Here is a 22,576-nt window from a genome sequence, read left to right as displayed (position 1 = left end):
AAAAGTAAACTTCCGCATAAGATCCAAGGTGTAAAATTCTAGTGAACGAGTGCAGACTCTGTAATATCCATTTATCATCTCGAATCATTGCATTATTAAGACAATTTTGAAGCCTAGGTTTAAGGGTTTTTTTTTTTTTTTTATAGCAAAGCCCCCTCAACGGGTGGGGATAACATTTTTGTGTGATAACACAAGTTTTGAAAACATTTTGTGTGCTATTAAATAGGAAAATACAACTCGTGCACGACTTTATTAGTATCACTGCTCGACTTGCCACTAAAAAAGGAAAGATATTTAGCATCAACCCAATACCATATACCTTAAACAAAGAAAAACAAAATCCACTAGCATACAAATGCTATATTGGAAAGATGAATATAACATCCCGTGCATGCCTAACTTGAAGAAAATAGTACTCTCTTCCTATCAATCAGTATAAAATCTAATTTATTTGCTTTTTTTTTTCTCCCAATTCTTCCCTTTTTAAGTTCCCACTTCTTCTTATTTTCATTAAATTGCTAGGTTCTTTATTTTTCAAATTGTTGTAATTCTCCGCATTCAATTGTTGTATTTGATTCCGCATTCACCCCATAAGAAGGTAGTAATAACTAAAGATATAAATAATAAAAAAAGAAGATATGAATAAGCCCAGGATCAGCGCCTGGGATCTGTTGGTTCTGATTCCGTAGCCACCAATCAGATAACTGAGTGAAGCATGAAAGGGAGGCTTAATGTCGGTAAGTACCCAGGCGTTTTACCAGACAAATGTAAATCATATTCCGTATCTATATATACCCATGGACATGAGCAACTCATAGCTCAGAATCCTTAACCATCCTCAGCGCCCCCCCCCCCCCCCCCCCTTCCTCTTTCCAGATTTACTTCTTGAAAAATCACAATGGGTTCCGAATCCGATGCCCAATCTAAGCTACCTATCATAGAATTCAACGAGGAAAACTTGACTCCCGGTACAACTTCTTGGCTATCAACTTCTGACCTGGTTCGTCAAGCCCTTGAATCCTATGGGTGTTTCCTAGTAAAATACAAAAAACTTTCTCAGGAGTTGCATGACAAAATGTTCGAACTTTCAAAACAGTTATTTCAACTCCCAACTGAAATCAAAGTACAAAACACTTCTAATATTCTTGGCTTCGGCTATGGTACAAACTTTTCTTTCATGCCCCTGGTTGAGTACTTCGGTATCGAAAATGGGGCAACTCTTAAAGCGACCGAAGAATTCACCAACCTCATGTGGCCAGCCGGAAACTCAAGTTTTTGGTAGAATTTTCATTCAAATATTTTCTCTTTCTTTTATCTTTAAACTTCAGTAATCTTCTTCCTTTTTTTCTTTTTTTTACCAACTAAGTTTTCTAATTATCATATATTCTGGCTTTCTTTACAAGTGAAACTGCTTTTTCATACTCGAAGCTGCTATCGGAATTGGATCATGGTGTAATGAGAATGGTTTTTGGAAGTTATGGTGTGGAGAAGTACTTGGACCCTCTGATCAAATCTTCTTTCTACCTCATGAGGTTCTTAAAGTACCGAGCACCCAAGACTGATGAGATCAATATTGGTCTTCATCCTCATGTGGACAAAGGCTTCTTGGCCATCCTTGATACTAATCAAGTGACTGGACTAGAAATACAACTGAAACATGGTGAATGGATCACTTATGAGCCATCAACTTCACTGTCAACCTTCCTGGTCATAGCGGGAGAGCCTTTTCAGGTCACCCTCCTATTCCTTTCTGTCATAGACGCAGAAAACATAAATGAATGAATAGGTAAGGAGAAAAACATAATCTTGAACAAAGAAGGGATTGTAAAATCCGATCCAATTAGATCAACCATTTGTAATCTTGATACCACAATCTACAATCTTTTTATGCTTTTTTTTTTTTTTTTTTTTACTGTTGTTTAAAGCTTTAGTGAAGTTTAATAAGATTGGCTTGTTAGGCATGGAGCAATGGAAGAGTGCATGCTCCACTACATAAAGTAGTCATAAGAGGAACTGAAGAGAAATACACCATTGGACTGTTCTCCTTCATGCGTGAGAAGGTGAAAATTCCGGAAGAATTAATTGACGAGAAGAACCCGCTACAGTTCAAGGACTTCAATCACTTGGACTTTCTTGAATTTCTACGAGGAGGGAAATATAAAATGGAACGTCCAATCGTGGCCTTCTGTGGTGTTTGATCTATCATCATGTACTACCTTAGTTTTTTCAATCAGGGACATAGCAGCCAAGAATTCCTGATAATCCTTTTCTACAAAGTACTACTCCTTAATTATGTTGTGATTTGTGATTTTGAAGCTCTTTGGTGGGAACTTGTCACATATGTTTATCGTTTTGTATGAAAGACTGTGCAGTATATGAAATGCAATATGTCAAGCTTGCTAGTGCTACTCATGAGTATTGTTCTGATAATTTTGTTTTTTTTTTAAAAAAAAAAAGGGGTTTACTTTACCCAACTAAATTTCTAGTCCCAATTCCACCCCTGTTCTCACTTATCATAAATTAACTCAGACCAAATAATATCACGGACCCAAAATCCAATATAAAATCAGTATTTTGCGAAACATTTTCAATCATTTGACTTTAATATTTTTAAAATGCTTGATTTCAGGTCGAGTGTCCATATCAACATTTTCATATTTAGGCTTCTTTTTTTTTTTTTTTTTGTTTGGGAGAACTTGACTTCACCAACAGAGGATTGAACCAAGAATGTTTTGGAAGAATTGAATCCTCCCTAGTTAGATTGAAAATAGCACTAGAGATTAATTACATCTTCGACCTTGGAGTGATCAAGGTACTGGAATATAACTTTGCAGCTATTGGAATACATGCCAAAACTTGAAATTCATGTTCAACTTTGCAACGCATGCAAGTAGTACAATACAATTATCAGCCTGAAAAGAGTACAAAAAAGAAGAAGAGGTTTTGGATAATAAATTAATTAAGCGAAGTGCTAGGGGTATAGCTAAAATAATTCGTGGATCAAATGGTACGTAGTAGTCCTTCCACTAATTAGTACAATATTCATTTTAATGTGGATGGTTTCATGAGATACGCTGCACAATGTTGAGCAAATTCCTAATTATTTTTCGGTACCAAAAATAATCTGTATATATCATCATGCATTCACGTGAGTTGTTGGGGAGTCAATTTGATAGCGTAACATTGATTTGATTGGATTGTAGAAATGAAAATACTATTAAGTCTTTTGTCATTTTTCTCGCTTAAAATATTAATTCACCACAAGATTTTCTTTTAATTGCCTTCTCTATATATGTGTCTATGTGTGTGTGTATATGTATGTATGCATATTAGTGATGGCTCTCAATCTTATAACCTCGAACTTAAGTTACTTTGAACATTATACTTGCTCATCAAAACTATAAAAGAATTGTTTCATCGTTCCAAATTCAGAATTTCAATAAATTTAATCAGTCACCACATAATAACTTTCTAATTTCGTAATATTTTGTATAATATCACCAAAAGACAAACACTTTCTCTCCAAACTCCTCCATATGGTTTTAACGGCTATAGATATTCTGTTACAGTTTAGTTTTATATATATATATATACTACTAATAGCAATAGCTTTTGTAATTGTAAGCACACACCATAACTCTAAAAAGGACATCAATCGGCTACAATTGCACCAATTCCGATATGCTTAGGCTTTATATATACTTTGGTTGTCTAGTTTTGTTGTTTCAATACCACCATCTAGCAAGAGCTCCTGTATTTAATATACTCGAGAGGGCCAAAAAAATAAAATAAATGATGGGTTCTGATCAAACACTAGAGAAGGCTCTTCCGATAATACATTTTAACTCCGAAAACTTGACTCCCGGCTCAAGTTCCTGGCTATCAACATCTGAAATCGTCCAAAAAGCCCTGGAATCATATGGATGTTTTGTAGCAGTCTACAAAAATATTTCCCCAGAGCTCCACGAAAAGATGCTAAATCTCTCAAAGGAGTTGTTCGACGTGCCCGTCGAAATCAAGGTGCAGAACACTTCCGATTATCTTGGCTTCGGCTATGGTGGAAACTACTCCGTTATGCCCCTGATTGAATACTTGGGCATAACAAACGCTGCAACTCTCGAAGCAACTAAGGATTTCACCAATCTCATCTGGCCAGATGGGAATGATAGCTTCTGGTAACCAATTCTTCTACTTCTTTGTACGTTGCTCTAAACTGGTCAAAGTGTTTCAAGAATATACAGACTTATCCAGAGATTAATTTTTTCTACACTGATAGTATAGTATATGCATTATTAGCTCGTCTACCCTTTTAAATGAACATATATATATATACCTAATTTATCTTTTGCTATTTTAATTAGTGAAACAGCATTTTCATACGCGAAGCAGCTACTGGAACTGAAAAACTTGATGATGCAAATGGTATTGGAAAATTATGGGGTAGAGAAGTACTACGAGCTCCTGGTGCGGTCTGCCTTCCACCTTATGAGATTCATAAAATATCGAACGCCAAAGACGAATGAAATTAATACTGGCCTTCGACCTCATGTGGACAAAACTTTCTTGAGCGTTTTGGCCGGGAACCATGTTAAGGGACTGCAGATTGAGACCAAAGATGGAGAGTGGATCGATTTTGCGCCCACGCCTTCAGCCTTCTTGGTCGTAGCAGGCGAGGGATTTACGGTGGGGCCTGCTCCTTTTTTTTTTTTATTCAATTAACAAAAATATATTTGTTTCAATTACTGGCATGCATATTGTAGAGAATAAGAGCAGCATTGAAAATGAAATGGGCAGAGGATGCAAAACTGACTAGATATAAGATTAGTTCTGATTTTTCCTTTGGTTTTGGTGGTAGGCCTGGAGCAATGGCAAAGTATATGCTCCCCTCCATCGAGTTATCATAGATGGAACGGAAGAAAAATACAGCATCGGACTATTCTCTTTTATGCATGGGACGCTGCAAATCCCAGAGGAGCTTGTCGATGATGACCAAAACCCATTGCAATTCAAGCCATTTAACAACGTAGCGTTTCTTGACTACTGCAGTGGAGATAATATTACTGCACGTGCCATCAAGGATTTCTGTGGAACTTGATCTTGATGCCTTCGTTTCTCATGTTAAGGCTGGCTTCTATATTCCATTTACCTATTATTTGTGTCTCTCAATAACTTGTGTGAATGTGTGTGGAACAAAAGCTTAGTTTTAAAACGCCATGTAATATATCATTTTCTATATTTTTGGGTTTTCATCTATTTCCGATGATGATAATTTTCCTAACGAAATAAAGCAATTATATGCATTATCAGTGAGACTATATGTCAATGAGTAATTCATTTATCAATCACAGCAGGAAAAGGATTTAGTATAATAAGCTATAGAACAATTATCATAGACTATTTATTATGAGTTCACAAATGCATGCTAACAACAGGCGTTTCATTGCTTACAGCTGCAATTGGACCTTCAACCCCGTTTACATAGAGCATGCTAAGAAGATCAACGATAATAGCATCAAAATCACTGAGCCAAGACTTGTCGAGCAATTCGCCGCGTTGCTTGAAGCTAGCACAGCCAAAAAAGAAAAAGAATTGAATACTACCAGTGAGAGAATCACTCCACTACTTTGAATTAAAATGAAAGGAATGGCAAATGAATATATTTTGGAAGCACTCGTGGTGTTGGAGGTTCTATTAAAAAGCTGCGAAATTTTTTTTTTTTTTTGGGATGATTTTCATGATTACTTGACCATATAAATGTATGTTCACAAAAGTTGATTCCGTGATCAATTAACTAAAGCAAAATTACCTCAAAGGCATCAAGGTTTCTGGATTGGTTGCTGAATTTTCCAGATACCTGCTTGCATTCTCTGTTTTTTGTTTATTATTCCGACGATAACTCTCATGTAAAGATCCCAAAAAAATGAATTCACTGGAAGATCTGGTTCATCATAATTTTATGAAAGTAATCTTCTTAAACTAGTCTGAATGGTAAACATGCATGGGACCACAAGTTAACGTGGAGGGAGGTGCAACGATTACTGGGCTAATCAACTTTACCATTTTCTGGTGGTGATGGGGAGAAGCCGGTAGGCGGGCCGAACAGATTACCTGGGGGCGGCGGTGGTGGTGGGCTCGAAGGAGAGCCAAAAGTCACTCCTTTGCAATCAGCTCCAAGGTAGCCTGTAAATTTCGCGAGAAAGAAATGCCAATTAGCCTCTTAAAACGTTTGTTAGTTGTTACTAGTGCCTAGTCAATCGTTGATCACAAGGTGCAGTTTTGGTACCAACTGGGAAACAAAAATGGAACTTTTTAATTTATGCGTCAAAGATGGTTATCCTGTTCAATGGTTGATGCGTCAAAGATGATGAACAGAGTTGGAAACTCACACTCCTTCAAACAAGCAACGCCTGTCAAGTTGAACAAGTTGGCCGATCCATTGTTACATTTACAGTAGTATCCCAGCCCATTCGGATTCGGAACGCAGGTTCCATCGCCGCACCAAACCAGATTACAAGCTGTGTATTAAAGCCGCATTAAGGAACCGAAATAGACAGGAAAAACAAGACAGGACGAGTTCAGGTGGCCTACGGTTGAAGAGATTGAATGGGGGAGGAGGAGCATTAGCTGATGATGGCGGAGGAGCAGCTGGTGGTGGCGGCGCCCCGTTGCCACATTGCGAATTGATGGTGCCTGCATATTCACTCGCTCCCAGTGATTGGTGAAATTTTCCCATTTTCCTTCTTTCAATCGAAAAACATTAAACTATGCTAACTAGACATAATCAAAGGGCGCAAATAAATTAAAAGCAGTATATATATATATATAGCACTGTTTGTATCAAATCCTATTGCAAGTTACTGCGCAATAGCCTAAAGTACTAACAACAACCAGATGCTATGCGACAGAATATAAACTTCAAGAAATTAAACTGCACTTGGTCCAGTAATCTGGGTCTAAAATCATGCACACACACAAGTTCTGTCAAATCAATTATAGCATGGGCAAGATTTCAACATGTTTATTTACTATAATTGGAGTCTGCATTTAAAGATATTCGATACCAATTCCAAGTGTAATTGGTGAGAGAGACTCACAGTTGGGAACGGTACAAGCAGGGAACACAATAGGACCTAGCTGCATCTTGCTCCATCCGGCTTTACACACGCAGTCAAATCCCAGCAATGAAGGCACACATGCTCCTTGTCCGCAAGAGGCCTTAGCACAAGGATCATCTGCAACGTCAAATTAATCACCATTCAACAACTTCAGTAGTTTCATATGACGTACGGCATATGATCTTATTAACCGATAACAAAAAATTAATTAACTCGCATTATTCAATGGATCACGAAAGCATTAAAGGGATAATTATGTGCACAAATGATTAACAGTGACCTTAAATTGACTGTTAGTAATTACCTCTTAATGTCACCCTCGACAACTCGTTTGTAGCAGTACTAGTACCACCACCGGCTGCAATATTGTGGATAAACAAGAAAAGCAGAATATGGGAAAGAATTAGAGTGCAATGCAGGTTGTGGCTTCCCATGATTTGGAATCTTAGGCGGATGAAATTAAGGACCGACCTTTTACTTTTCGCGGGGGATGTCAAAATAGATGAAATGCTGCCGGCAGTGTAAGTTGAGGATTACAAGCACAGAAGAAGACATGGAGGCTTGAGTAGAAGCTTTGGTAAGCTCACCCAGTTACCACCAAGAAAACTGTTCCAACTCACCCATATATATATTATTCCACGTCCATTGTTTTGTATATTAGAAAGTACGCTTTTCTGATCAGAATTACCTTAAAACAAAATTTGTCAAGAGTGACATTCGTTTCTTTCTTTTGTTCAGTATATCTTTTACCTCAATATGACAACGAATCTAAAATTGACAGTATAGCAGATTGGCATTTCGGATCTCAACATTTCACCAGTTTGAAAGGGGGAAAATTTTCATCCAAGAACACTTAAGGCTCGAGCATAGACATGTACATTTATACGTGCACCTATCTAATTAAATGGGTTTGCATGAGATAATTCCTGACGATGATAGGGTTGCTCTCAATTTAAATGGAGGAATTAAATGGGGAACGCAACTTTCACTGAAAATTGCTATAGCGTTTACACAGAGTTCATGCAATTTTCCTATGTATCAATTGCTCAAACCCAGATCCTGAGGAGAAGCTGTCAAAAGTGTATCCAAAGAGATCATGACAAAATTCTCAATCTTTAAGGAGGTTAACCAGGCGCATTATGCTACATGTCACAAAAGACATAAAAAGTGAACTCGATAAAAATCAGAGCCAATTAGGAGCGCATGAGATTGCACCCTATATCTTCTTTCGGCAAAATGTTAGAAGTTGATTATGAGAGCGGGCGGGCCAAGCGATGCACAGAACGCAGACGAAATCATTAGCATCTGTGACGATTTCTACAAAGTGGCGAACATGCTTAATAACGTAAACATCACCGAGCTTGTAAGTTGTTAGCCGTCTTCAAATGCGTCATGTGAGGCAATCAATACGCCCGTACTCCAAGAAAGTTGGACATTTCTGCAGTGCCATACAAAAGGAACAGACAACCAATTGATAATTCGAACTACCTGAGGTGAGGATTTTAAAAGGCAGCGTTTGGTGGCAAGCCCACAATCACGCACTCAAAGAACAGTAAGGACGCCCAACATTCACACTACCAAACTTGAAGTTCTTCAATCCCATAATGTGAAATATGATACCAAGTCGCACTTTCTCCCGCTGAAATTACTTCTTGGACCATGATGCAGAAACATTGATAGGCTCCTACCTACGCAGCAAAACTGCCAAAGAGCTGCCCCTCCAAACCACAACCCCTTTCCCCAACCCATCCCCCGCCCCCAAAACCAAAAAAATATATATATATACATATATATATACACACACACAAACGTTGAAGAAGAAGAAAACACTCCCTCCCTCCTCCATGCTCTCTTCATCTAGAGAAACGGTAGCTTTAAAAAGGACCGTTCACCAAACCTTCATTGGCCCCAGCAGTAACCTAAATTCAACATCTCTCTGGCTTGCAAAAGGAAAGAATATAGATTGTCCATGTAGTAATGACAAATCAGATAATCTGGAGACCCATTTTCCAGAACTCAATTATAACTTTAAAATTTACAATTACTGGAATCAAATTAACTAGTTTTGGTGCTTACATATTTGGCGAGAAAAAAATAAAGAAAAACAACACAACCACCAAAGATGACAATCAACAAGGGCAGCTAAAGAATAGATGAATTGGGAGCAGTGATTGCCCAGTAACTTGAGAAAGCAGGCAGTTACGTTACAAAATGCTAAAGCACGGCAGATAGATACACCAAAGCAACAAAATCTTAAGCAAAAGAAAATTAGTGACTCACAATAACTCAATTCTTCTAGGCTGATCCAAATTCTGAGAACCACTTCTCGTGCCGTTCTATGTCTGCAGCAGAAACACTTGGTTGAACTTTGGTCAATGCTTCTAAAAAGTCGCACATGGCAACAGGATCTTTAGAAATCTCATCCTTTGACATGTTCTTGATCTCATCACGTGTCTTCCCCGCTATCTTACGCCTCATGCCATTTAAAGATGCATCCCTACAAACATTTGTTAAATCATCTCCACTGTATCCCTCCGTTCTTCGGGCTACTTCATCAATATCCACATCTGCAGCTACCTGATCCTTATGCATAGACAAAGAGAATCAGTTCACAAGAATATCCATTTAATCTGGAAGTAGAACATCTAGATTTTCCTTAGAATTCCACCAACTCCCTCATTGGAGACAATAGAATATTGATGTGAATGCAGGAAAGAAGTAACACATCAAACATGAAGTGATGTTATAATATGATCTTCTTGTATGTTCTGCATTGCACAAACAAGTAACATCTTCTTATTATGCTCTACAAACATAATCCTATGTGTCATTACCAAAGGAAAGAAATAAGTGATCCAGCTATCAAGTTCAGAAGCCAAATTCTTTTCACTCAGATAAAAGATCTTTTCAGGGTACTCAGAAAAAAAAAATTTTAATTAATTGGAATTTTGAAAAATAAAAAAGTTGAACCTCAAAATTGTCCATGCAATAGCTGAAACTTTAAGTGACTTAACGAGGATTTAACCTCCAATTCTACATCCAAATTAGTAGATGATGAAAGCATTAAATTTACAACTCAACCACAAAGTATCTGCAATTGCTCTGCTCACCTCGATAGATTTCAAATTGATCCTTATAAGCTCCTTACGGCTCTCAAAATTTGGAAGAGGAATATATATACGCTTTTCGAGACGCCTCCTGTATGATATTAACGAAAAGGTATTCATCTCGTCCCCAGATGACTACTATAAACAAATATGAAATGAGTTGAAGGATGATTCAAGAACAAAACCTCAATGCCTCATCTATGTCCCAGGGAAAGTTAGTAGCTGCTAAAACCATGACAATTTTGCGAGTACCATCTTCATTAGTGGAAGAATTGCTCACACCATCTACCTGAACTAGAAGTTCAGACTTGACTCTCCTAGATGACTCATGCTCCCCTGAAGCCCTGAACAAAAACATAGACATGTATAGGTATACTTACATGTATAGTTACCCATCCAAAAAAAAAGCATAATAAGACAAAAATTTAGCATAGATTTCATGTCAGTCAAAAGAAATATCAGTTTTTTCCAGTTCCATCTAAACCAAACAGATACATAGACAGTTTAAAGTACAAAATGGGGAGGTTCACCCACATACATAAAGATAAATGACACTAGATGTGAAAAAGCAACTTCTTTGTGTCTAAGAGAGGATAACAATAGTCATATGCAGCTAGGCAACCAGAAATGCCCAACTTACCTATATCAGAAGACTTCCAAAACACACAATTTCATTTACAACTAACAGATACTGGGAGGAGACTTAAAAGTACAATAAGACACTGAAAATTTGTTAATAGGAAAATAGGCAGAACCTCTCTTCAGGAATTACAGAACCCTTACCCCCGAGCATTGCAAAGCGAATCAATCTCATCAATGAAAATTGTACTAGGAGCATAAGCACGTGCAAGATCAAACAAGCAACGAACCATCCGCTCACTTTCCCCACGCCATTTTGAAGCCAAAGTAGCAGAAGAAACATTGAAAAATGTCGTCCCACACTCAGTAGCAACTGCTTTAGCCAAAAGTGTCTTCCCAGTACCAGGGGGGCCAAACATAAGGACACCCTTCCACGGTCTCCTAATTCCCTGTCAGCAAATACATCTCAAGATTCAACTTTACGCTTTTGTGATTATGAGATGATGCACCTCTATTAAGCCTTAGTGTTCATTTAACAATGGAATTAAGTAAAGAAGCAGCTGCATCTCAAATTCAGGGACAAGGTAAAATTCCAAAAGAATCCAGACAAAGTTATTCTAGACTATACTCTCTCCGGACAACAAGGAAACGATCTATTAGTAATAAAGCACCATCAGACAAGGAACTGACAAGTAATACGGCAAAGGCATTGAACCAAATCTTAAAAGTTCTATGTGTTCACAAAATAAGGTACATCTAGCTTAATTCTATCATACAATGCAAACATCTAAATCAATAGCAATTGGTTTTGTGCCCATCATACCTGGAAATATTCAGGCATCCACAGCGGGAGAACAACTGCTTCCTCTAGAAGCCTTTTTGCTTCACTCAGCCCAGCAACATCATCCCATCTCACTCCAGGACTCGTTTCCAATACATCTCTTTCAAGCATAGCAGCCAAGTCTCCATCAGGTCCCTCGTACTGTATCTTCTTTGGCTTTCCATCTTCAGTATCACCATTCTAATAGTTGAAACATAATCATGAGCAACCCATGGAAACTTTTCCAATTAAAAATAAACACTGATTAACACACGATCAAGGCACACTAGAATCCAAAGGTGAGAATATATTTGGGTTCCAATGTAAAGCTTCCACGTGGGTCATGCAGATTCATATATTAGTTTTGCACTTTGAGAAAATTTTTCTTGCCAAAGGTGAGAATCACTTCAAGTTTTCTCGATTTGACTGGCTAAACCTGTATATTCTCATTTTCTCTTTGGCAAGAAAAATTTCTCAAAATGCAAAACCAAAAGATAACATACATAAGGAACAAAATATAATGTTTATCCACAAAACCTACCACAGATTCAGCCTTTCCGGCCTTCCCAGTGCCAGTGCCTGTGCCTGTGCCTGTGCCTTTCTTCCCTGCAGTTGAGGCTCTAACTCCAGCATTAGACTTACTAGAACCACCAGCCTTACCTCCACGGCCAGTTGTTCCTGCTCTTGTAGAACCACGAGCCCAAGTTCCATCTTGTGGAGACTTCCTTGCTCCTACTTGACCAGCTCTTGCTGGCCTTCTACTTGTGTCTCGACTGGGTGGCCTCCATACATCAGGATCATCCATTGGAGCACCAGACGAAGTTGGATACTCATCCAAGGGCTGAAAGACAAAGGATGATTTAGTTGAAATTGGTGGTGAATTGGGCCGCCTACCAACAGGAACCTCCTTGAAAGACCTCTTTTCTGCATCCAACTGCTTCACAACTTCTGTTTCTTCAGAAATAGCTTTCTTTACATTCATCCACTTGGAACGCGTCATTGGATCATCAACTGTATTTAAGTGCCTAAATATGACATAAGACGTAAGAAAAGCAAGACATTTATAAACAATAGCATTACATTCAACATGACTACCTAGAAAAGCTAAAACTGTTTTTTGTCTTCAATTTTCCTTTCCCTACAGTATTGAAGCTTGAGCAAATCCTAACTGCATTATGACTCTTTCCAACTTTACATTTTTAAGAAAAGTTAGGGAAAGAAAGGGGGGGAAATTTTTCTTTTCCCCTTTTCCTATATCATTTCCTAACATCTTCATTCCTCTATTTCATATATTTTCAGAAATCTCGAGATCGTCACATGCTAGATTAGCACGAAAGGTGCACAAAATCGCATCACATTTCACACCCCAAACTTAAATCCTTCAGAGACAACTTTTCCAAGTTAAAAAAACCCTAGCTCTTTTGCCATTTTTCCTAATCCATTACTGACCGGATCAAAACTCAAAGATCCTACATCCACACCATGCACCAACACCCAATTCACTCTCTCTCAAAGCTATACAAAAACTTCAACTTTCCTACTTCAAAGTTCAAGAAAAGCTTTCCAATGTCCAAACTGTTTCTCAGCTATGCATTTACATAAACAACATAAAACTGGCGAGCATTTTGATACTACAAGCAAAAGTTAGCAGAAGTACTTGTTGATCTGAGCAATGGCGCCATCGAAGAAGATGATTGAAGTATCGTAAAGGCCTTCCTGAGCGTATTCTCTGGCCAATTTCAGATGATCCTGCAACCCGGCCAGTGACGCGCCCACCATTATTTGTCAGCTGAATTTTGCTTACCTCTTACTTCTTGTAGTGCAAAATATCGACTTGTACTATTAAACCTCGGGATTTAGGGTTTTTAAATGTTTGGGTTCTGGTAAGAAATTTGCTGAGAAAAATGGAATTTCAGAAATCAAACGGATAGAGATAGAAATTGAAGCAAAGATGCCGAGGCGGTACAGATATCACAGTCTTTCTCTCTCTAGAAGTTGGGGAGTGTTGGGTAATTTCTCTCTCTAGTTTTGCTCGGGTGGGTTCGAGCAGGGCGGAGAACGACGGCGACGTTTGAACGGTCTGATGACGGGTAAGGAAGGAGATTGTTAGATTTACAATATTATCCTCGGAGCTTGGGACATTTTAATTTTTATTCGATTTCCGTTTGAATTAGGGACGAGTAGATTTGGAGGCACTGTAGCCTGTACCTTTTTGTGCGGTCTGAATTGTTTAATGTGCCTAACATTCACTTTGGAGGCCGCTTTTCTAATTTTTCATATTTTTCGTTTATGCTTTTTGCTCGCGCCCATTTTTTCCTTTGATACTTGAAGTATTTCCAATCTTGCTGTTTATTTCTACTTGAAGCATTTCCAATCTTGCTAACTTGAAGTATTTCTTAATGAAAGTTGCTTGTATGCTATATGCTTACATTGGTATCACGTAAAATCAAGCAAACGTAAATGAATCAAATTAAACCCAAATTTTTAAAGTTTAAGCTCCAATTCATTCTCATCTATAATTTAGTTTACTCGAGATCAATAAAGCCTAACTCGGTGAAATTCAGTGGAGTTTAAGTAAATAATATAAGTTAATATTTTATATTTTTTAAACAAAGGATACAATAGGTATTTTATATTAATACATAAAAAAAATTTAAAAAATTATACATTTAAGACTTGATTATACTTCAAGGTGCTTTAAAACATCACATCACATATATAGGCTCAAGTTCAAATTCATCAAACTATATGAGTTACTTGAGTTTACAATCAAATTTTGACTTAACAAACTTCAACAATAGCTCAATTAATTCTTTGCATTCTCACTCAAGCTCTCAATCAATTCAATGAAAAGATGAATCTTGTATATCACATTATCATTTTGAATGATTTCTTTTTGGGGTTAATTCAAAATTTTACGCCGTAAATCTAATTGTCGGCTTTCTCTCATACACATAGTTTAATATCTTCAATTGGCTTCCTCTAACTTTTTTTTTTAAAAAAGAACTATTTGATAGCTGAAAAATATCTTACTAACTTAAAGAATTAAACAGAAGTAAGGGTGGATCCATGTAAATAAAAAAGGTTAAAGGCACAAAAACTTATACGGAATTAACCTCAAGGGGAAAACTCGAATTTAACCTCTGTACCGTGGGAGCCTGTAAACCCCCTGTTACCTCCCTCAAATGTAATGTACATGTTCCCATCACGGCACGGGAATTGCCGGGTAGCTCAGCGACTTCATTCTTGATAACTGATACCCAATTTGCTTTGCATCAGGCATCAAAGATTTCTTTTTTAATCGAGGGAATTAGGCATCAAAGACTCAAAAGCACATTCCTTTGTTGCTTATCCTTTTCTGAACTACTAATTGTTTCTTCCATTTGCTAATAGTGCATTCTTGAACCTTCCTCCTTTTCAATCAGGTCCAGCCATCACAAGCAACAGCGTCTTAAACAATTTATGGCTAAACGCCACGAACCAGTCGACGGAAATAAATAAATTTTAATGTGTGATGAATGTTTAGCAATGCATAGAGAGACATTAATGGGATAAAGAAAAAAAAAATTCAACTATATGAAAATGTTTGTCCCTAGAGACATGCCGATTCAATCATCATTTAGGCCGACAGAACAACCACCACCAGTGAAAGCTTTAACAGAGTGAATGTTTGTTATTAGAATGCACAAAAATCCGTCCTTTTTCTAACATTGAAATGTGCCAGAGCCAGAATCCATTAGAATCAAGTCATTCTGGGCTTTATAATAATATTCAAGAGAAACTATTCCACCATTCCCTTTTTCACCAGTTCTTCTAACCCTTCTCTTAGTCTTTCTGAAGCAACTCGACAACCATCTGCAGCCAATCCGCCATATGAGATCCTTACATAACCAGGACAGCCGCTGGAACTCCCTGGAATTATAACTATTCTATGTTTCCTTGCTAGCCAGCGAACGACTTCAAAGTCGTCCGGATATTCCTCTGGAAGCTTTGCCCACAAATATATTGCACCTTCTCCACCTCTAACAGCACCCTCTCCTAAGGGTGATAATGCTTCAAGAACAAGTGCTCTGTTCTTGACAAGGTCTTTCACTTGATCAGTGACCCACTCTGGTCCCATTTGCAATGAGAAAAGAGCCAGCTTTTGCGAGATTATGGGTGCGCAGATGGGTATGTTGTCTTGGACTTTGAGAAGTTGATCTTTCAAGTCCTCATCTTCTGAAGGGAAAGCAATCTGGATGGAGCAAAATGTTATTTCAAACATCAAAACTCAATGCAGGCATTCTTGCCTCAGAGACAAGTATGTCTAGTAGCATTTTCACGTTAGCAAATAAACAAGTTGGTGCCATCACTAAGTTCACAAGAATAGTTGCTATGTCATGAAGTAAAAGAAGAAGAAGAAGAGGGATGAAACAAAACAACTTCATTATTATTTCTTTAAACAAACATGGGACAATCTCAGGACGGAGCAGTAAAGCATTACTTACATAGCCAACTCGCCAACCCATCATACCATAAGCCTTGGAGAAGGAAAAGATGTTGACTACATGAGTATCCTCTACACAGACATGTTTATGACCATCATACATAAAGTACCTGCACATTTGACATTTTAACCCCGTGTAAGCTATGCGTACTCAAAAGTAGGATTAGACAGATATTTAATGAAACAAGCAACAGGACAGTGATTTTGTTAGCTCTTTTGTCATGCGTCGTCCTTGTTCTTCCATCAAAACACATTAGCGACAACCTTACCAAAATGCACTACCAATCAAGTCTTGTATGACATATTTTTGTAACAAGCTGCTGAATGGAAGGTCTTCAGTTTATTCCGCCTTCTATAAAGAAATCAAACTTGATTACATCCAGCTGTTGGCCCATGCTACTCTTCTTATTTTCAGTTTAACCCTAAACTTAGATGAGACTGCATCAGTGAGATTGCTCTAACAAGGGTGGTGTCATGTAATGAACAGGTTGACCAAACCTGACTTGGGAGGTCATAGCTTGCATAGGTGATAAAGCTTTGTACCACCTATAGAGGTAGCTTTGTACCACACATTCATTCTTAGGGTCGTCCAGACGAGCAAGAGCCTCGTGCTGAATCAATCGTGACTTTTCACGTGTATCTGGTCCATGCAATGAGTTGATTGACAGATATAAACTTAGTTCCGTATATTAAGGGATCTTGTAATCCAAAGCTAAGTTTACGAAGAATCATCCATCTCAAGTCTGTGTGGTCACTTCAGTAATCTAAGGAGTCAGATTGTCAGACCTTTACCCAATGCTGTAGTAAACCAACTATATTACCAGCTGAGGAGGTCACGCATGAAATAGCTATGAAGAATAGCTTAAACCTTTGCAACATAGACAAGCACCAATGAGATACTGCAGAAGTGACTTATGCAGTACAAAAACAGGCATTAGTAGCATATTTCCATGAAGTGAACAAATGTCCATGAGAGAAAGGATAGACTTCAACACAAGTAATTGCTCATAAAAGTAAACTGAAACTGTACTTACTCGTATGTATTATCCACAACAAGCCAACACCCTGCACTTTTGCAAATGTCCGATATCCTCTGTTGAACATGTCATATGTGAATGTAAGTTGGTTTTCCAGAGGATAAGGGCACGTGTGAATATAAAGAACAGACTGCTACCATCATTAGCCGAACAGCACTTAAACAGATATAGAAGTAGTTTTAGAGAGAGACCTTAAGAAGAGGCTCCGGGATATAGGTTCCAGAGGGGTTGCCGGGATTTACAACAGTAACAAGCTTAGGTGTTGGTTTAGTCTCCAGTAAAGTCTTTTCTAACCAATCTGAAAATCAAGTGAGATTTAAGTGAGACACATTGTTCATCACCCAATATGCTATCCATTGTTTTAGCAAACAGTATTGAACTATGACTGTTGTAAACATGGGGTACTTCTGAATACCTCCATATCAATAGCCACAACTTTTTGTTTAATTTCTAGTGCTGGACAAACTTTATACACATCATTACCCAAGCAAGTTGCACTTGACTAAAATTATTAGGACAAAAACTAAGTTGAGAATACTTGTTAAATGCATGACAAATCCAAGAATAGACTTAAACTTTCTAAGCTTTAAAACGAATACAAAACGAGAATAAATCTGCCTAACAAGCAAACGCTACTTCAGAAGCCAAAACCGAAAAATTTAGGCCCTACTTCAATGACAGCAAAGTTTCAGAACAGTGCATCGAAATCAAGAATAAACATAATGGAACGAATAATGACACGAAACAAGTATTTTGCAGAGTAATCAACCTGCATCTGGATGAAGAGTCTTTGGATCACTGGGACCAACAAGAATGTTAGTAACACCTGTCATCTGGAATGACATGTATGCATTGAAGTAGTACGGTGCAAACATAATTACAGAATCCTCAGCATCACATAATGTCAGAACAACATTGACAAATGCCTGCAATCAGTGTAGACAGAAGCTTAAATGAAGATTATTTTGAGTTTAAGGGCAAAACATTACTGATCAAAAGTCTGAAACTTTGTGAAACAAAGTTCAATCTTTGCATTCTGCCCACATACATTTTTAGGAACCTCCAAATCTTTACCAGCTTCCCTACTTTATCTCTGCTTACTTGGTTGCATCTAAGGCTAGCCTTTTTAAGATCTGACTTGGCTTAAATAGCTTAGAAAGCCTGAGATATTTCTATACATGAGTTGCTGGCTCTTCGAAAAACTATTTTCCCATGCATGAAAATGTACAATATACATGGCCAAGGGATGGGGATGAGTTCAAATTGGTTTAATAACTTCACCAAAACAAAAAGAGAGACAGAACAGAGTAAAATGAAGATAGCAGGCACAAATAACAAAAGAGAGATGCCATGAGATGATTATAATCACAAGAAACCAAGAGAACCTAAAGAGTTAGAACTTGTGTTCTTTATTGTGAACTACAATGCAGCTTGATACCTGATTTGCACCAGCAGTCACCATTACAGAGGATTTGTGCAGCTTATTTTCTTGGCGCATCTGAAGAGACAAATTGAAAAGAATTAATTTGAAAGGATTGGCTAACTTTCTGAATAATAAGTAGCTTTCAGTAGGTTAGTAGCAACTAAAAATTGTTCATTATATCTAAAAAGCCAAATAGCAAAGAACATTCTAGTCAACAATGAACCATCTATGACAAGCAACACAACTTCCAGCTAAAACTACTAGAGTAAATGATGATAATGAAGGACCAAACCTTTTCTACTATTGCCTTCCTTAGTTCAGGAAGACCTTCATCAGCACCATAACGACTAACAGAAGGCTCCCCGACAATTTCTTGTACCTTTTGCAATGCCTGCTTTGGTGGTTGCCAGTATACTACTCCCTGCATGATAGCGTCATAATCAGTGATAGAGAACCAATATAGAAAGCACATCAACTTCCCAAAACAAGAAGAAACATCAGGAGATTAACAAATTAAAAATTAATTTTTAATAAGAATACATCCTTTTATTTAAATTTTCATATATGTTTGTAAATTTAAGCAAAGAGGTCTACAGAGTAGATAGACAGACAAGCACATATTTACGTCTCTCTTTCTCTTTCTCTCACTCAAATTGAAATAGAAACAAAGGCGGCGTCCTCCGGTTGATTAATCAGGCAGACTGAGTAATGAGGCAAGTCATGATGACAAGTAAAACGGTTGAAATTGGTAACAAGTCAAAGTCCGGAAAGGAGATCAAGAACAACCACTTTGGTTCTAGTTTTCAGTGGTCATATAAGTCAAATTCAGTCCAATTTATTTGTCCAAGAAATTCCGAATCCAAATTCCAAAGTCGCACATTACAAGCTATTGACAGGGGGAGACAAACAGATATTGATTCCCATTTTTTCGATTTCTTGAAATCCAAAACCAGAAGAACAACCAAGCAAAGGTATACTCGGAAGAACAAACTCCAAAACATAGGGGATAGTAAACAAACCTGAGCAAGAGAAATGCTATCTTTTACACCTCGGATCAATTCTTGAATCTACAAAATGGTAAGCACAAAACTGATTCAGACCTTTACCAACAAAAAGCCCAAGCACGCATTTCAATTTCTTCCACAGACTAATAGATACCAGTTTATGACATATAGGTGCACAGGCTGAATTGAAGCAAATAAGACAAGTAATAAATGAAAGGGCCAAAAAAAACACACAATTGAATTTAACAATCAAATGTGCAATACCTCAACCATAACAGGATTCTCAGTGAGCAGAGCTCTTCTAGCAAGCATTCCATGAGAACCCATATTTCTCAACTCGTCTTTTTCTCTCCTCTACTCAACTCCCCCACCGAATATGCAACTGCATAAAATATAAGCCGAATAGAGAGAACTTTGTCTTCACCTACTCCTCAAAGCCCCCAAAATCAAGTCTTTTTAAATCTGAATACTTTTATGGTAAAAGCAGAAAAGGCCCTTGTCTTTTACGCAGTCTACCGAATTTAGAATTCAGATTACTGAAATGTGGAAAAAGTTGCCAATCATAAAAAAAAGGCTGCCACCCTTTTGATTTTATTTAGTTGTCTTCTCCTTTATCCATTTTTCCTTGTAGGAAACGCCTCTTATAGGCTGCCGCTTATCTTCACAAGCAACTGCAGCCAAAAATGAAGGCCAGAGAGATGCACTTACGTTCCACTTTTGTTTTGTATTCTCTTATCTGCCTCTTTTCGCATTCTTGACCTGTTTTAACAGCTTCCAAACAGTTTGACCAACGTTTTCTTTAAATTGGCAGCAAGATTAGATTTTTATTTTTTTTTCCTTTTTTAACTTTTTTGGTAGAATAGAAATGTCTTAACAGGCTTCGCATATTATTGAGTTGCCAATAATTTGAAAAGTTTAAAGTCTTCATGGGTTAATGTAACACAGTTTCTACGCATATTATTGAGCTATTTTTATAGATGTTTAATACTTTTGATACTTCTGAGAAATTTCGTTCTCTATGTAGGAATTTAGAGAATCTTGCAACATGAACTGTCAAACGAACATCGTATAATTTTTCCTAACTCAGTTTGGGTGGTGGGACAGGACGGAATGAGGTGGATACTGAGGACGGGATATATATGAATATAATTCTTGATTTTCCTGAACGGATTAAGTATAAGTAATTGGGATTTGACTTTGGACTGGCATTGTTGCGTTCCAGCCTACGGATGACTGATAAGTCGGCAGAGAAAATAAAAACAAAATCTGGCAGCTATAGATGCTCATACACTCCTCCTCCTTTTTCCCTTTGGATTTTTCTCTCTAGTGATTTGTAGGTTATTTCCAAAACTTTAAGCACTGATGGCAATAATTCAAAAAAGAAGAAGAAGAAGAAGAAGAAAGAAAAAAAGAATCATCTAGAGGCAAATTAAAGTACACTGTACTAAAGCATTATCAAGAACCAAATGAAGGGCCCTGTATGCCTTCCGTGAAAACATGTGGAGGTTGATTGGCCAATTACTTTTTTCCAAGACGTTACATTTGACCCTTGGAAAAAAGACCTACTATATTAAAATAACTATATTAAAATAAATTCATGCTTTTTTTTTTGGTTGTCAACACAGGGACTATTCTAATTTTTTGCTGGAATAATTTTCCTGCGCTTGTGCATTCAGCCCCTAAGGATACACAAGTAATAGAGAGATTACTTGAACAAGTGATCTCAAAACCTAATTAGGCTATCTCGAAACCATCCGAGCTAACTTTAAGGTGCGAATAAATTCATGCTTGCAGTGAAGGGTTTTTTGTGGTATATGGAGGTTGTCTTATTTTCCACGTTTTTGTGGCTGCTACATTTTGGATTGTCTTTTCCGAAGTTGGTCCAGTGATTTGTTTGGTAGTTTCTGTTGCTGGTCCTTGAAGCCAAAATTTGTTGAACCATTCTGGATTTATCTGATTTGGACGACCCACCTGAAATGCATTTGAGAATTTAAAAAGATGCTGATAACTCTTACGGATTAAGCCAGCCAGTGCGGTCTGCTTATGTGATCAAAGTTTTTTTTTCCTCTCGTTTTGGTTGAGTTTTGAGGATTATTTGAAAGCACAAATGGAACCCAAAAAATAAAAAATAACGACCATCTTTTTCCAGCTCCAATGTTCTTGGAACTTGGTTGGATTTGTTTCATCTTAACATTTCCAGGAGTGAGTCAGCTAGCAGGCATAATTTCCTGCACAGTTGATTCGAGTAATGTTTTGTATTAGCAAGAAAAGCCTTGCCTCTCCAGACCTAGTGCTGGTCATCTACTCTAACTAACATGATTAATTTTCCTTCTTTTTTCTTTTAAAAAAAAAAAAGTCGAACATGGAACCAAATATTAGAGGACATATTCCCATTCTTGGATTACATTGACATATCAACGATCTAGAGATTCTAATATTTCAGGTTTTGGATTAGGAGTAACGCTACAATTGCAGGCTTGTAGCTATATAGAGTTAAACTTGCAAGCATACATGCAATTTAATTAGTTGTCAGGTAATAGAGGATCCAAGATGTCGATGATAAATCGTACTAACAACAAAATTATGCAGATGGATCAACTAATATTGTTCATGAGATTTCAATCTCATCATTTAGTAAATTCATGCCACCGAAAAGATATCTTTTAATGACAAATATATACAACTAATTATTGAAGTTAAAATTAATAATTTGTTACTTTGAACACAGTGATCATTTGAAAGGAAGAAACGATGTAAAATTTTCAAATTCGGTTTCCAAGTTATTATGTCTCTTGATTAACAACATCTTATGTGTCTCTTGTCATTACCTACAACTTGTATATATAAAACATCAAATCTAGGGCTCTTAAGTTGAAGTGTTGTCGAATTCTATCCGGCCGGATATAATTATTATGACGTTCATATAAACTTTTTTCTTTTTTAAGTCACATAGGTAAAATGTTTCAAATTCGAAATCTCTTACTCACGTTTCATTTCCTCATGCC

At 37.3% G+C, this 22,576-nt stretch overlaps 5 protein-coding genes across 8 annotated transcripts; 2 read left to right on the top strand and 3 right to left on the bottom strand.

Moving 5' to 3' along the window:
• The first annotated feature begins 825 nt into the window (after nucleotides 1-825).
• LOC113742956 (probable 2-oxoglutarate-dependent dioxygenase AOP1) lies at nucleotides 826-2,408 on the top strand. Its single transcript, XM_027270986.2, has 3 exons — nucleotides 826-1,278; nucleotides 1,404-1,731; nucleotides 1,959-2,408. Exons 1-3 carry the CDS (start codon nucleotides 899-901, stop codon nucleotides 2,196-2,198), a joined length of 948 nt encoding a protein of 315 aa, XP_027126787.1. The 5' UTR covers nucleotides 826-898; the 3' UTR covers nucleotides 2,199-2,408.
• A 1,200-nt stretch (nucleotides 2,409-3,608) lies between these two features.
• On the top strand, nucleotides 3,609-5,787 carry LOC140005908 (deoxypodophyllotoxin synthase-like). 2 transcript variants are annotated; one of them, XM_072047151.1, is made up of 4 exons: nucleotides 3,609-4,175; nucleotides 4,362-4,683; nucleotides 4,856-5,117; nucleotides 5,451-5,787. In XM_072047151.1, exons 1-3 carry the CDS (start codon nucleotides 3,793-3,795, stop codon nucleotides 5,093-5,095), a joined length of 945 nt encoding a protein of 314 aa, XP_071903252.1. In that variant the 5' UTR covers nucleotides 3,609-3,792; the 3' UTR covers nucleotides 5,096-5,117; nucleotides 5,451-5,787. The 2 variants fall into 2 exon arrangements, with proteins under 2 accessions (XP_071903252.1, XP_071903251.1); XM_072047150.1 differs by having other exon boundaries at nucleotides 4,856-5,123.
• On the bottom strand, nucleotides 5,335-7,675 carry LOC140005909 (uncharacterized). Of its 2 annotated transcripts, none has more exons than XM_072047152.1 (6): nucleotides 7,420-7,675; nucleotides 7,095-7,232; nucleotides 6,589-6,690; nucleotides 6,387-6,515; nucleotides 6,058-6,180; nucleotides 5,335-5,563 (listed from the first exon to the last, which is right to left on the bottom strand). In XM_072047152.1, exons 1-6 carry the CDS (start codon nucleotides 7,547-7,549, stop codon nucleotides 5,475-5,477), a joined length of 711 nt encoding a protein of 236 aa, XP_071903253.1. In that variant the 5' UTR covers nucleotides 7,550-7,675; the 3' UTR covers nucleotides 5,335-5,474. The 2 variants fall into 2 exon arrangements, with proteins under 2 accessions (XP_071903253.1, XP_071903254.1); XM_072047153.1 differs by having other exon boundaries at nucleotides 6,109-6,180; nucleotides 7,420-7,673.
• A 1,563-nt stretch (nucleotides 7,676-9,238) lies between these two features.
• LOC113742784 (katanin p60 ATPase-containing subunit A1) lies at nucleotides 9,239-13,713 on the bottom strand. 2 transcript variants are annotated; one of them, XM_027270741.2, is made up of 7 exons: nucleotides 13,279-13,713; nucleotides 12,163-12,646; nucleotides 11,625-11,822; nucleotides 11,006-11,250; nucleotides 10,408-10,566; nucleotides 10,226-10,313; nucleotides 9,239-9,692 (listed from the first exon to the last, which is right to left on the bottom strand). In XM_027270741.2, exons 1-7 carry the CDS (start codon nucleotides 13,398-13,400, stop codon nucleotides 9,411-9,413), a joined length of 1,578 nt encoding a protein of 525 aa, XP_027126542.1. In that variant the 5' UTR covers nucleotides 13,401-13,713; the 3' UTR covers nucleotides 9,239-9,410. The 2 variants fall into 2 exon arrangements, with proteins under 2 accessions (XP_027126542.1, XP_027126541.1); XM_027270740.2 differs by having other exon boundaries at nucleotides 9,239-9,698; nucleotides 13,279-13,545.
• Nucleotides 13,714-15,267: 1,554 nt separating this feature from the next.
• On the bottom strand, nucleotides 15,268-20,289 carry LOC140005907 (aromatic aminotransferase ISS1-like). The gene is made up of 9 exons (XM_072047149.1): nucleotides 19,836-20,289; nucleotides 19,587-19,634; nucleotides 18,860-18,988; nucleotides 18,583-18,642; nucleotides 17,914-18,070; nucleotides 17,336-17,442; nucleotides 17,142-17,200; nucleotides 16,109-16,217; nucleotides 15,268-15,855 (listed from the first exon to the last, which is right to left on the bottom strand). The coding sequence occupies exons 1-9, from the start codon at nucleotides 19,896-19,898 to the stop codon at nucleotides 15,403-15,405; spliced, it is 1,185 nt and encodes a 394-aa protein (XP_071903250.1). The 5' UTR covers nucleotides 19,899-20,289; the 3' UTR covers nucleotides 15,268-15,402.
• Nucleotides 20,290-22,576: the final 2,287 nt, after the last annotated feature.

This window comes from Coffea arabica, chromosome 4e (genome assembly GCF_036785885.1).
Source record: "Coffea arabica cultivar ET-39 chromosome 4e, Coffea Arabica ET-39 HiFi, whole genome shotgun sequence".
NCBI lineage: Eukaryota > Viridiplantae > Streptophyta > Magnoliopsida > Gentianales > Rubiaceae > Coffea > Coffea arabica.
This window is presented reverse-complemented; position numbering and strand designations above follow the sequence as displayed.

Bases quoted from the DNA above. Each gene is read 5' to 3' on its own strand.
- LOC140005907 (XM_072047149.1), bottom strand. From the start codon at position 19,898: ATGGGTTCTCATGGAATGCTTGCTAGAAGAGCTCTGCTCACTGAGAAT. The intron at 17,201-17,335 runs GTCTCTCTCTAA...CATGTTCAACAG, and splicing joins TCCCGGAGCCTCTTCTTAAG to AGGATATCGGACATTTGCAA. The intron at 15,856-16,108 runs GTAAGTAATGCT...TGCTCCATCCAG, and splicing joins TGGGTTGGCGAGTTGGCTAT to ATTGCTTTCCCTTCAGAAGA.
- LOC140005909 (XM_072047152.1), bottom strand. From the start codon at position 7,549: ATGGGAAGCCACAACCTGCATTGCACTCTAATTCTTTCCCATATTCTG. The intron at 6,516-6,588 runs GTAGGCCACCTG...TTTAATACACAG, and splicing joins CCCATTCAATCTCTTCAACC to CTTGTAATCTGGTTTGGTGC. The intron at 6,181-6,386 runs GTGAGTTTCCAA...CGAAATTTACAG, and splicing joins CGTTGCTTGTTTGAAGGAGT to GCTACCTTGGAGCTGATTGC.
- LOC113742784 (XM_027270740.2), bottom strand. From the start codon at position 13,400: ATGGTGGGCGCGTCACTGGCCGGGTTGCAGGATCATCTGAAATTGGCC. The intron at 11,823-12,162 runs GTAGGTTTTGTG...TTCAACTATTAG, and splicing joins CCGGAAAGGCTGAATCTGTG to AATGGTGATACTGAAGATGG. The intron at 9,699-10,225 runs GTGAGCAGAGCA...TCTATGCATAAG, and splicing joins TCAATTTGAAATCTATCGAG to GATCAGGTAGCTGCAGATGT.
- LOC113742956 (XM_027270986.2), top strand. From the start codon at position 899: ATGGGTTCCGAATCCGATGCCCAATCTAAGCTACCTATCATAGAATTC. The intron at 1,279-1,403 runs GTAGAATTTTCA...TTTCTTTACAAG, and splicing joins GCCGGAAACTCAAGTTTTTG to TGAAACTGCTTTTTCATACT. The intron at 1,732-1,958 runs GTCACCCTCCTA...TTGGCTTGTTAG, and splicing joins TAGCGGGAGAGCCTTTTCAG to GCATGGAGCAATGGAAGAGT.
- LOC140005908 (XM_072047151.1), top strand. From the start codon at position 3,793: ATGATGGGTTCTGATCAAACACTAGAGAAGGCTCTTCCGATAATACAT. The intron at 4,176-4,361 runs GTAACCAATTCT...TATTTTAATTAG, and splicing joins GATGGGAATGATAGCTTCTG to TGAAACAGCATTTTCATACG. The intron at 4,684-4,855 runs GTGGGGCCTGCT...TTTTGGTGGTAG, and splicing joins TAGCAGGCGAGGGATTTACG to GCCTGGAGCAATGGCAAAGT.